General features: G+C 49.7%; 1 protein-coding gene and 1 long non-coding RNA gene across 2 annotated transcripts in view; one reads left to right on the top strand and one right to left on the bottom strand.

Annotated features, from left to right (window-relative positions):
* Nucleotides 1-2,023: 2,023 nt before the first annotated feature.
* LOC122458353 lies at nt 2,024-11,000 on the bottom strand. The gene is made up of 3 exons (XR_006278361.1): nt 10,869-11,000; nt 8,759-8,996; nt 2,024-2,280 (listed from the first exon to the last, which is right to left on the bottom strand). It is a non-coding gene; the product is annotated as an uncharacterized LOC122458353 (long non-coding RNA).
* The window catches only part of LOC119846051 (zinc finger protein 501-like), a 36,354-nt gene continuing 34,615 nt past the window's right edge, over nt 10,972-12,710 (top strand). The window contains exon 1 of the mRNA XM_043506671.1: nt 10,972-11,110. Within this exon, the coding sequence (XP_043362606.1) occupies nt 11,093-11,110 (18 nt within the window). The 5' untranslated portion in view covers nt 10,972-11,092. The remainder of the gene's footprint in view (nt 11,111-12,710) is intronic.

Below are 12,710 nucleotides of genomic sequence, written 5' to 3'. Positions count from 1 at the left end.
GAGGGGGTGATGGGGGAGCAATGGGGTAGTGGGGGGAGGGGAGAGGGGAAGAGCCCCTGTGGAGAGATGATTCCATAATCACCTCAGCCTTTCCCCCCCCTCCACGCAGGAGTTCAGCTTTCTCGGGGTGGGGGAGGGTCTTGTGCCTCCCACTGAAGAAGCTGGTGCTAAGGCAGAGACTTGCCAAATAGCACGTTGGTGACCACCAGCCAGAGGGAGCAATCAGGGACACCACGCATGGCTTGATCCCGAGAGGAGCGATTCTGCAGCCAGCAAGACAGACTGAAGCACAAACACTTCCTACTCCAGTGTCCCAAATGTGAGGGGGCGAGACAGTGATTGCTAAAGGTATAGGGATCTTAAAGACATCTGGTCAGAAGGCAAGGAGGAAAGATGGTGCCGACCCTCGGAGAAAGGAGAGAGTTGGTATATACAAAGGAGCCTGCCACCAGATCAGGAATGGACCATAATGGCAAATGGAAACAGGGGATTGAAGTTTCAGAGTAGCAGCGTGTTAGTCTGTATTCGCAAAAGAAAAGGAGTACTTGTGGCACCTTAGAGATTAACAAATTATTAGAGCATAAGCTTCGTGAGCTACAGCTCATCATCGGATGCATCCGATGAAGTGAGCTGTAGCTCACGAAAGCTTATGCTCTAATAAATTTGTTAGTCTCTAAGGTGCCACAAGTACTCCTTTCTTTTTAGGGGATTGAAGTGTAAGCACATGCTATTCTGAGTGGGTTAGGGTGACCAGTGTCCCTATTTTATAGGGACAGTCCCGATTTTGGGGGCTTTTTCTTATATAGGCACCTTTACTTCCCCCCCCCGACCCGACTTTTCACACTTGCTGCCTGGGCCCTAGAGTGGGTTGTACTTGCTTCTTGTAGTAACCAAGAAGGTCGTCTTCCTATGCTTTGTCAACTTTTATATAGCTGTCATTGAATTGGAAATGGAGGATGCTAGACTGATGAGCGCATGGTCTGATCGGCTGTGTCAATCCCTGTCTCTGCTGCTCCAGCTGTCTGTGTGGAGAAGTGATCCTTTCTCCAAGGAACTCAGATAAAATGTAATACCCCTACATTGGGGTCACCAGACAAGCTTGAATCCAGCACCTTCAGATATAAAAGCCTGAGCTTTTATCATGAGTTAAAGAAGTAATTCCTTAGCTGAGGGCAATAGCAGATCTTCATCTTTTATGTGAGCTAGCCCATACAGAAGTGACAAAAACACGTAGGTTAATAGTTTTCAAGTTATTTTGGACACTGAAAAGGGGCATGATTTTCAGAGGGCAGGAACTCAGCACTTTCTAAAAACTAGCCCCTTTAAGGTGTTTAAAGTTGGGCAACTGAGGAACCCAAATCACTAGTTGCTTTGAAAATCCTAACCACGCTATGCTCACGTGATACAACTGCAAATCCACTTATGTGATGCTAGCTGAAGTGTCTTAGCAGTGGCATCTCACTGCTGTTCCATCGTGTTGTTTCATTCAGGGTCGACACTAATACTTAAACATTATTTCTGTACAAGGGGGCTTCTGGTGGTGGCTTGGGGAGCTCAAGGACTTCCTGATATTGTGCCTAGCTGAGGAGAGCAGGGAAACTGTAAGATGTTTGGTTCAGAGATCTTTTTATTCTGTGTTTGTACAGTGCCTAGCACAATGGCCTTTTGGTCTATGACTGGGGCTCCCATGTGGTACCACAATACAACTAATGAATACTAAAACTGCTGATGTATTGTCACAGATCCACTGGACCTGTGCTATTCTTAAAGTGTCCCATAGAGCAACCTGTTCAGTATGCCAGAATCCCCAGGGGTCCCACTCTTCCTTAAGTGTCAGCCATGCGCCCCAATGCCTCGAGAGGTGCCCTGGGTTCGAGCACTCCTGTTTCATCTCAGGAGCTCTGCCCAGTGAGCCAGACTCCTGCTCAGAGACTCTTCCACACTTCAGAGACCAAAGCACCTCAGCAAGTTTACAGTGACTCCAGGCCTCCTTTTCAAAAAGAGTAGGGTTTATTAGTCACCTGGAACCCAGCACCAGGAAGTCCTTAGGTTAGCACAGAGAAGCAAAGGTTAAGACATAGTCCGGGCTGGCCAAGCCAGGGCTTGCTTGAGTCATGCTGCTGAAGAGAACATCTAGTTTCCTCTCTCTGTCTCTGTCCTTTTGTCTGTCAATCCCAGGTGAGCCCGGGTGTCTCCAGAGGCCAGCTTGTATCTAGGCTCCTGTCACCTCTCAGTCCATTCCTTCTCCTGCAGACCCATGCAGAGTTCGCATGTTCCATGCTGGAGTTTCCTTTTGTTAGGTATCAGTTGTTCAGTCCCTGGGATTCCCATTGTCTTTCTGGGATCCTTCATTCATATGGGTCAGATTTAGCCATTTCTGACCCATTCAAGTCAGTGACAGTGATGTGACCAAACACCTCATGTCTCCTGTTCCACCCCAAGAGCAGCTGCTTAGCCCTTTTGCACCCACTGGGTAGCAATCCGAAGTCAAGTTACTGCCACATATCGTTCATGGAAATATACAGAAAAATCCCATTTGTCACGTATATCAGACTTGTTCGTCCTGCCTTGCTTATTACTATTAATTGTTTGTATTACAAGGGCTTAGAGGCACAACCAACAGTATTGCCAACCTCAAGGATTCCAAAATTATGAGTCAGGCCCCTATGAGATTTGCTTTAAAATAATGAAATTTTTAACAATAAATGATGGGTTGTTGTTTTTTGTTGGTTTTTTTTTTTTGCTTCTTGTTTTGATTCTTTAGGTTTCACATTTCAAGCTTGTCTCAGCAAATATATGGGCTAGCAACTTACCGAGCACAGTGTCTCACATAATCTCATGACTGCAGGAGCTGGGGCTTTAAAAAAAATCACAACACCAAGACCATGGTCTCATTGTGCCAGGCTCTATACAAACACATAGAAACAATCCTTGCTCTGCCAAGCATATAATCTAAATAGACAAGTCAGACAGGAGGTGAAGTGGTTTGTCCAAGGTCACACAGCAGATCAGTGGCAGAACCAGGATTAAATGGTCTCTTGACTGCTACACTACCCACTAGATCACACTGCCTCTTCCTGTGTCCTTCCTGTCCCTCTACACACCATTTGTCTTTTATCCACCTGTTGCATTGTCATCAATCTAGAGTCAGACCATGAGTAATCTGGAGCAGGGTCTTGTAATGTACAATCTTGTATGTACAGCACCTAGCACAACGGTTCCCCAAATCCTAATTGGAACCCTAGGCGCTACCATAATACATAAAAGAAATAATAACTGTGTGGGGCTGGAGTGGCTTCCCAGCAGCCCTGTTGGTAACTGTATCTGTGGATGGGGCCATGGAGTTCCTGTGGGCAGCTGAAGCCAGTGGCTGGGCAACCAGCCTTGATTTAGCCACTGGCTCCTTGATCAGCCAGTGGTGCTGCCTGCATCCTCAGCACACAGACTAGCAAGCATCAGCAGCAGGACACGTGTCCCTAATATTGAAATTTGTATTCAATGGGCAGAAATCAGATCTTTTTTCCAGGTTTAACCAGACAAATACAGCCCTGGCCTGCAATGCTCCACCCTAATCTGCTCTATTGTTCAGGATTTTTCCTTCCTAGCTAGGAACGAAAGGGTTACAACCATAGAGCTCCCAAATCATCTGCTCTTAGTGGAGATGAGAACATAGCGAGGGGGAGATTTAACAAAGACCTTCCTGTTTTCAGCCTCTCCCTGATTCCACGTGGCTGAGCCTTGTTGCTGGGACAGCTCTCAGCTCCTTCTGCCTGCAAGGGCTGGATCCCCTTCTCCACTGATGACCCCAAAAGGAGAGTACTGTCCTCATCCCACAGCAGGAGCGGGTGAGTTAGGATGAGAGCATGATCCGGGAAGGGGATAGAAAGGCGGCCCTTCCCCGGGAAAAGCCAACAAGGAGGCAAAAAAAATCATTGCCTGTGCTAAGTGGGGTGGAAAGGAGTAGAGAAATCGAAATCTGAGCCAACCACCTCTTAATGAGGTGAGCTAAGAGGCAAGGATCCGGAAGTGGCTGTCACTCTTTTCCGAGTCTTGCCCTGTAGCGTGCTGTCTATCTTTAAGGAATAATCCCCGGCTCTCCTATAGCGCTTTCTGTCAGTAGATCTCAAAGCGTTTTACAGAGGAGATCAATATCCTGATTCCCATTTTACCACTGGGGAAATGGAGACACGGAGCAGCGAAGTGACTTGCCCAAGGTAACCCCAGGTCTCCCAAGGCCCAGTACAGTGTGGTGTCTGCTAGCCCACCCCAGATTCACATAACTGAAAATCACTCTCGAGAAAATCAAAAGCAGTTTGAAATTACAGTTGCCCTTGTGCTGCAGTGACCATGTACAACGTTCCTCTGAGGAGGGGCAGAATCTACTGAGAGGTTGGGCGGTCTAGTGGATAGCATCAGCCGTGTTACTCTGGATCTGTAAAAGCAGCAAAGAGTCCTGTGGCACCTTATAGACTAACAGATAGTGGATAGTGTAAGTTAGAGGGGCCTCAGGACTATTCTAACTTACTCCATGAACCAGGCTGGCTTCAGATCATAGCAGAGCTTGGGTGGAACTGAGAATTGGGCACTTCGGACTGGGGTAAATAACTACACAAGATGCCAGGCAAAGGAGGACTGGACTGTATCCCATCTGTCCTGGCTTTCCATTTAAAAAGAGCAGGAAACATAGGTCCAGACCCCATCACTGGTGTAAATAAAGCGTAGTTCCGTTGACTTCAGGGTGAGAATTGTATTTATTTGCAAGCACCCTGGATTATTTTATTTCCTATTCCCACACCCCCTTACTTGGAAGCTCTGGGGTGAAAATTGGGCCCCATTTTAATCATTGGGTGGTGGGGGGTTGCCATTGACCCTGGTCTTTCTGCCGATTTATACAGGAGCGTGTTTTAATTTCCAAGAGACATCCCAAATAGCTTCTCTTCCATTTAAATTACATCCCTCCCAACTGGCCAAAAAATGTAGTGTGGTCTTAAAATACTGGAACATTCTTTGTACCAGCTATTAATGATTATTTATTTGTATTATCGTAGCACCTAGGAACCCCATCATAGACCAGAACCTCATGGTGCTAGGACCTGTACAAACACAGAAGAAGACAGTCCCTGCCCCAATAAAGTGTGATAGTTCCTGTTTTATTGCCTGGGATCAGGAGCATTTCTCACTTTTGAACCCAGATGTGAGCTGCTGGATGGCTGAAATGGAAGAGTCATAGAATATCAGGGTTGGAAGGGACCTCAGGAGATCATCTAATCCAACCTGCTGCTCAAAGCAGGACCAATCCCCAATATTTGGCCCAGATCCCTAAATGGCCCCCTCAAGGATTGAACTCACAACCCTGGGTTTAGCAGGACAATGCTCAAACCACTGAGCTACCGTGTGCCCCAGGTCTCAAGAAGCTCCCCAGAGACAACTGTGCAGGTAAGGAATAAGTGACCTCCTTATCAACGAGCAAAGCAAAAATGTAGAATTCCAACCAAGTGGTCATGAGCCCTTGGATTCCTGTCTCATCATGTCCAGTATTGTAGTCGGCAATTGCCAGATCTTTAGAGGAAAGATCATGCCCAGCTTCCAACCAGGACTGACTTTTTGTAAGTCGGAGGACACCCACCCTCCACCCACCAGCAATCCTTCATCCAAGGTCCAAATTTACTGCTGTCCTGTACCCTGTGTCGTCATGTACACCAAAGCAAAGTGGGTATAAATTACTACCAAATTGGAATGGTAGTGTAGTGGTTTACACCCACGTCACACTCACCCTGCACTGGTGCAAATGATCACTCAAGGTGCAGGGCTGCAGAGACTAGGACCTGATTCCCATACACTGATGCCCCTGAAGTGGGCATAAACAACTCCCTGAGAATACTCCCTGTGCAGGGGTCCTTGCTAGTGCATGCAGAGCTGGTGTAAGGGCTCTCCATCAACCCTGATTGTAGGGAGTATGTCGGAGGTGTGGCCAGAATGTACTATGCTATGAGTAACCTCGCTTCTCAAGGCCCACAAGGGGTAATGGGAAGCAGAGTGTAAATTAGAGCAGTCCCAAGGCTGCTCTAACTTACACCAGAGCGTGGCCAGGCCCTGAATACAGGATGTGCAGAGGTGACTTTGTTACCTTTGCCCTGCCACAGCACAGAAATAGAGTAACTGAGCACCGGGTGCCCAGTGTGTTTAGATGGGATGCAAATCAAAGATTGCTCCACCTTGCTCTTCGGGTTGGGGGCGGGAGGGTTTTGGCTCCAGAGTGCAGTATCAAAGGGTTTGTTTCCCAGCTTAAAATGCCTGTCTCTCCCGCACATGGAGGACTCGTGCCGGGACACTCTTTCTGTTCCAGCAGATGTTGAGATCACTAATGGCAACAAGGAGGGAGATCATCATCCAGGCCCTGAGGAGGCAGAACTGCGTAGTGTATTGGGTAGAAGGTCCAAAGAGTATGTTGCCCAGCGTCCTTGCCAAGGGGAAGCCTGTGAGGACCAACACAGTTCAGAAAGGAATCAGACAAGCCGTCCAGAGAAGAGGCAGGGGAAATCTGATCTGGCTGAAAGGGAATATAAAGACCTCCTCGCCCACCCTCCGAGCCACAAAAAGGAGAAGGCCTATAAATGTCTGCAGTGTGGGAAAAACTTCTACCAGAGCGCAGCCCTCATTTGACACCAGTTAATCCACTCAGAAGACCAACCCTACAAGTGTTCTGACTGCAGGAAGACCTTCACGCAGAGCTTGCACCTAGTGTACCACCAGGGGACCCATACAGGAGTGCGACCCTACCGATGCGGAGAGAATTTCAACCAGAGCTCACATTTGGGGTACCACCAGAAAACCCACACCAGGGAGCGACCCTATGAATGTGAGGAGTGCGGGAAGGGCTTCTACCAGAGCTCGCACTTTGTTTATCACCAGCAGCGACGGATCCGTGTGGATGAGGGACCCGATTCCCCTCCTTAATGTAGCATTCCCAGACTGGATCAGCCCCAGGGTTGATCTAGGCCAGTGCCCTGTCTCTGACAGTAGCCAGCACTGAGAACCCCACAGCAGGCAGATGTGGGATAATCTGCCCTCCCATTAAGGGGATGATGGCCATAGAATTTGGACACCCAGTGGGAGGCTTTCAGAAGCATCTGAGAGTCTGTGGAACTTGTGCTTCTAAATCTCTTAGGTGCTTCTGAAAATCTCCTCCTGACCGTATAGTTTAGAGACATTTTTGTCTTCAGGTTTCTTGTCTTCTCCTATAGAGAAGCTGAGCTGGGGAGGGGGGGAGGATTGGGATCAGCCCATAAGACAGCCCAAGAAACCAAGGGCAGAACAGGAGTGTATCCAGCTCCTTTCTCTCTGTTATGAGATGAGTTACTGCAGCAGCAGCCAGATGGGTGGAGATCAGCAGTGATTTCTGGGAGGGCTAAACCTGAAAGCGGAACCACCAGGGTGGCAGGGTGGGCAGCCAGACTGGTATATCATTTAATAAAGATGCAACAGCAGAGAGAGCTGAAACATGGCTGGGTCCAGGCTGCAGGAACAGCAGGCACTGGTCTCTTACAGACCTGAGCGTATGGCCTGTAAGTGCCCGAAAGGACAAAAAAACAGAGCAATCTTGACATAAACTGGGCAGTCACACTTAAGATTGTCACCAGACTGTGGGTAAAGTTCTACTGGACCAGGGAAAAGAGGACAAAGCAATCCCCCTTGTTCTCAGCTCAATGGAGCACGGCGGACATGCAGAGCAGATGAAGCCATCGGGATGGTTTTGAGGTGACAAGGATATTTGGGGCCAGATTTTCAGTGTGTTGGGTGCATGCTGGGTCTTTTATTCATTTTCAAATGTGGCCCATCACGGTTTGAAAAACCTGGTCCTTAGTTGAGTGCTTCAATGGGTGCTGAGCTCTTTTGAAAATCTGACCCTGTGTTGACCAGCATTGGGGTGGGGTGGGGGTTGGGGGTCTGAAGAGGTCTTGAAATGTTTCTGAATTGTTTTCTCTGGAGCAGAGTGCTTGAAGGAAAGCCAGGCCATAGTCTCCCTGATTTGGTGTAATGATGATGCCCAGGTATGGCACGAAGCGGGTATTCACCCATGAAAGCTTATGCTCCAATACATCTGTTAGTCTATAAGGTGCTACAGGACTCTTTGCCGCTTTTACAGATCCAGACTAACACAGCTACCCCTCTGATACTTGAGAGTAAAGTGTGATCTGGGGCCCTAAGCATTGTGTTGTTTGCCTTGCAGACACTTTCCAAGTGTATTGGGAAGGGAAAAGTAGAGGGTAGGAACACGGAAATGGCCAGATTGGCTCAAACCTGAGGTTCATCTGATCCAGTATCCCATCTCCACCAGTGGCCAGCAGCAGCTACTTCAGAGGAAGGTGTAAGAACCCCACAGTAGCAGATGCTGGATAATCTGCCCCCACATTAGGTCTCTAACAGAGAGCTGTTTAAGTCCTGAAGCATGAGATTTAATAGCTCTGCTCATGGCAGCAGTCAATGTTCTAACTCTGGATTTTCTCTGTTATCCGTGTAAACGTCCACACCCTTTTTGAAGGACTCATTGGAATTTTAGAGTGATTCACCACGTGTGTCTAATGTCATGTTACTTGGATCAATCACTAAGCACCCTCACATTATCCTCATCAGATCCAAAAAGGGGGAGCAGCATTGAAACCAACGAGGAGGATCTGCTATAGGCTCATAGCTTTGTGACGTTACAGAAAGACTTGGGTTTGGGGTTCTTGCCTTCTTGCTTATTGGATAAACAAACCTTTCACTTTTTCAATGTTACACTTGTCATCGTCTTTATTTCCTAGGTCTCGGGTGGTCCTGTTATAAAGGGCAAAGGCTGAGATTTTCCAAGAAGCCTAAGGAAGATCCCACTCACAGTCAATAGGACTTTCTTGGTTTAGGTCTTGTCTATCAAAATTGTGGGAGCTGTGCTCTATGGTCTGTGATATACAGGACGTCAGACTGATCATCACAATGGTCCCTTCTGGCCTCGGAATCTATGAAAATAATACTCTAGTTTCTAAAGTGCCACAGGACTCCTTGTTGTTTTAGCTCTTACATAGTGTTTTTCAGCCATAGATCTCACAGCACTTTACAAAGGATGGCAGTATCATTATCCCCATTTTACAGATGGAGACACTGAGGCACAGAAAAGTGACCCAACTTTCCCTAGGCCACTGGTAGAGCTATGATGAGAACTCATGTCTCCTAAGGCCTAGTCCAGGGCACTAGGCACTATGCCTCACTGCCTCCCATAGCTTGTATGACTGTAGATAAAGTGGCAACCCTCCCCCCACCCCCAGTGCAGCTGCAGCTATACCTATATATTTGTGCCATATAGAGTATAGCTTATTCCCATCTGGACCAGCTCTTGAGGGACAACATGATCCTCCCAGTAGAGGACTGGACCCCAAATTTTCCTCTTACTTACTCGAGTAGAAATCTGACTTTTCTGGTTTTCCATTTTCCCCCCAAATCAATAGGATTCTGTGCCCTGATGCCTAGAACATTCCCTGAGATTCTGGACTAGATGGGACGTGGCATTCAAAAGTTGTCACATGACCAATGGAAAGACAAACAGGGAAATGCCACTGAGTTGTGTACAGAGCTTCCCTTTGCTCGACCAAAAAACCAGCAAAGCCTTAAAATGCCCCTCTCCTGTGATGCCTGCAGAACACTAGACAAAGGCTAGACAGCTGGTGTGGGGACCACATTAAACCCAGTCTTGCCAACCCCAAATATGGGGTCGGGGAGGAACACTAATGAAACAGGCCTCCTAAAATCATGAGATTGCCTAAAAAATCCTGGGATTAAAAAAATTTGGGGTTATTTTAGAACTTTTAGGGGTCACAGTTTTCAGTTTTTTTCTACTACTGTGAAGACTAGAAACAAACTTAATTTTTTTAATGCAAACTGAGATTCACACCGAATCCCATGACTCCAAGAGCTGGGACTTTAAGAAATACCAACTATCGGATGAGTCTCTGCACACTGCACTGTTACCCTAGTGATCTTCTCCCCGCCCCAGCATTGGCCCTGGCTTTGCCCCCTCCTACTCGCTGGTGTAAGATGCTGCATAAGGGTGCAGTAACCTACTCCTCTTCAGAGCATGGGAAAGCTGCTGCATAGAACCAGGGGAGCTGAGCACCTTGGAAACCTGGCTCTTATGTGTTGGGGTATGTAAGGATTAAGTAAAGACCTGGTTTCAGAGTAGCAGCCGTGTTAGTCTGTATTCACAAAAAAGAAAAGGAGGACTTGTGGCACCTTAGAGACTAACAAATTTATTTGAGCATAAGCTTTCGTGCCATCGGTGCATCCGATGAAGTGAGCTGTAGCTCACGAAAGCTTATACTCAAATAAATTTGTTAGTCTCTAAGGTGCCACAAGTCCTCCTTTTCTTTTTTGTAAAGACCTGGGTAGTCACGATCATGGTAATAGGGAGTGAGGCACAGGCAAGCACTATTTCTTCACTTGATAAAGTTGCCTTCCTTTTCCCTTCCCTTCTGGGTGGTAAGGATAGATAAGCGTTGCAGTTGCATAAGGAATGTGGTTATCTGAAGGATCCCCTTTGAGTAAAGAAGTATTATCTCCCCCTCCCTTCCTTTCACAGCTACATAAACGAGCTCGGGGTCATGGCCCCTTCCTCCTTCCCCTGTGAACTACTGATTAAGGGAACTTGTGGCTACAATTACTGCAAAGAAATCTACCTTAACGGTAAAAATGTCTGTACAATATGCTTAATACTGTAAGCAGCAAACAGAGGCGGGTATAATTATATTCAGTATATAGCTATTAATATTCATCAGATGGGCATTTGTATTACTAAATAAGGGTTTTGGAAGGGTGTTATAGTAAATGTGGGTATTTACATATCAACTTAGATGAAAGAGTGTGACACGATTAACTCGGGGCTTACTCCACCACTGGATCTTGGGGAACGAGTACCATAATAAAGAAGTCCGTTTACTCAATCCGCCTCTGGGTCCTCCTTCTCCTTCTTTCCATCTCTAACATGATGGTCTTCCAGGCATGGCGTAGCAGTAGAGAAACAAGACAGCCCAGACTTTCTGCAAGGATTCAGAAGAGAAGATGAATGAGAACCAGTCACAAGGTAGGGCAGGGGTGGCCAGCCTGGGGCTCCGGAGCCACATGCAGCTCTTCAGAGGCTAATATGCGGTTCCTTGTCTAGGCCCTGACTCCGGGGCTGGAGCTACAGGCGCCAAGGTTCCTGTGCGCCAGGGGGTGCTCGCTGCTCAACTCAGGCCCTGTCCCCACTCCACCCCTTCCTGCCCCTTCCCCTGAGCCTGCTCCTGCATGCCTGGAAACAGCTGCTCGGGAGGTGCAGGGAGTTTGGAAGGGATGGGGAGGCAATGATCAGTGGGGCTGGGAGGTGCTGGGAGCGGGGGGCGGGGAGGAACTGATGGGGGGGGCTGCTGACGTGTTTCTTTGGCAAGGTACATTGGTAAATTCTGGCTCCTTCTCAGGCTCAGGTTGGCCACCACTGAGGTAGGGCATTAAAGTGGGCCAAATCATCGGTTAGTGTAAATCAGCTGCAGCTCCGTTGAAATTAATGGAGCGATGGGTGATTTACACCCGCGGGGGGATCTGGCCCCACCGATTCCCGCGCCTCTGGCGGCTGATTTACAGCCACTGGGGCTCTGCTCCCCATCCATTTCAATGGCGTGGGGGATCTGGCCCCACGGAATTCAGCGGCGCTGGTGGCCGGTTTACACCCGCCGGGGCTCTGGCCCCGCGGATTTCAGCAGCGCCCCTTGGTACAGCGCCGTGCGCTGGGGGCTGAAGCGCGCTGTGCCGGCGCTAGGCGGGCGCGGTTACCGCGGGCCGCGCTCCCCCCGCCCCGGGCGCAGCCCCCCGAGCCTCGGCGGGTCCCCGGGCTGCGCGAAGGCTTCCGACCATAGAGCTGCCGCCTCCGCCCGCCGCGGGAGCTCGCAGGCCGGGGGGAGCGAATAGAGCAGGGACCTTCCTGTTCCCAGCCTCCTCCGGCTCGCGGCAGCCCGCAGCCCCCGGGTAGCCTCCTCCCGCAGCCCCAGCGCGCCGGGAGAGCGCCCCGAAGCCGACACCCCGGGCCCGTCCGCTGGGGTGAGCCGGGCTGCAGCGCCGGGGCCGGGGCGGCGCAGGGAAGAGGCGGCCCCGGGGGGAAGGGAAGCGCCAGCCGGGGAGGCGAGAAATTGCTGCCCCTGGGGAGCGGGCGGGGATCGGGAGCCTGGCGGGCGGGGAACAGGGCCAAGGCGGCTGCAGCCCCCCCCCCCCCTCCAGCCACTTGCAAGGGGGGGCAGGCGGCACGGCCTAAGGGGGCGGCAGGCTACCGAGGGGCTTGCAACGCGCCCGTCCGTGGGACTCCAGTGCCCCGTGCCAGGGTGGGGGCACTCAGAGTGCGCCCTTTTTTGGCTCGTGGTTAGATGCGCTGTAGCGCAACCATGGATTAAGCGGGGTGCTGGGGAGCAGGGGCTGGGATCCTGGATGGGGGGGGTGATGCGGGGGAGCAGAGGGAGGGATCTGGGGTTGCTGCAGGGGAGCAGGGGCTGGGATCCAGGATCTGGGGTTTGTTGCTTGTGAACCTTAATTTAGTTCTCTCCCATGGTATTATTCTGATTACTTTGTATTACACTATCGCCTTGGGGCTCCAGCCAAGATCAGGGCCCCATCATGCCAGGTGCAGCCCAGATGCAGAGCAAGAGAGAGTCCTTGCC

This window comes from Dermochelys coriacea, chromosome 20 (genome assembly GCF_009764565.3).
Source record: "Dermochelys coriacea isolate rDerCor1 chromosome 20, rDerCor1.pri.v4, whole genome shotgun sequence".
In the NCBI taxonomy this organism is placed as follows: Eukaryota; Metazoa; Chordata; order Testudines; family Dermochelyidae; genus Dermochelys; species Dermochelys coriacea.
Note: the sequence above shows the minus strand (reverse complement) of the source record. Positions and strands in the feature narration are given on the sequence as shown.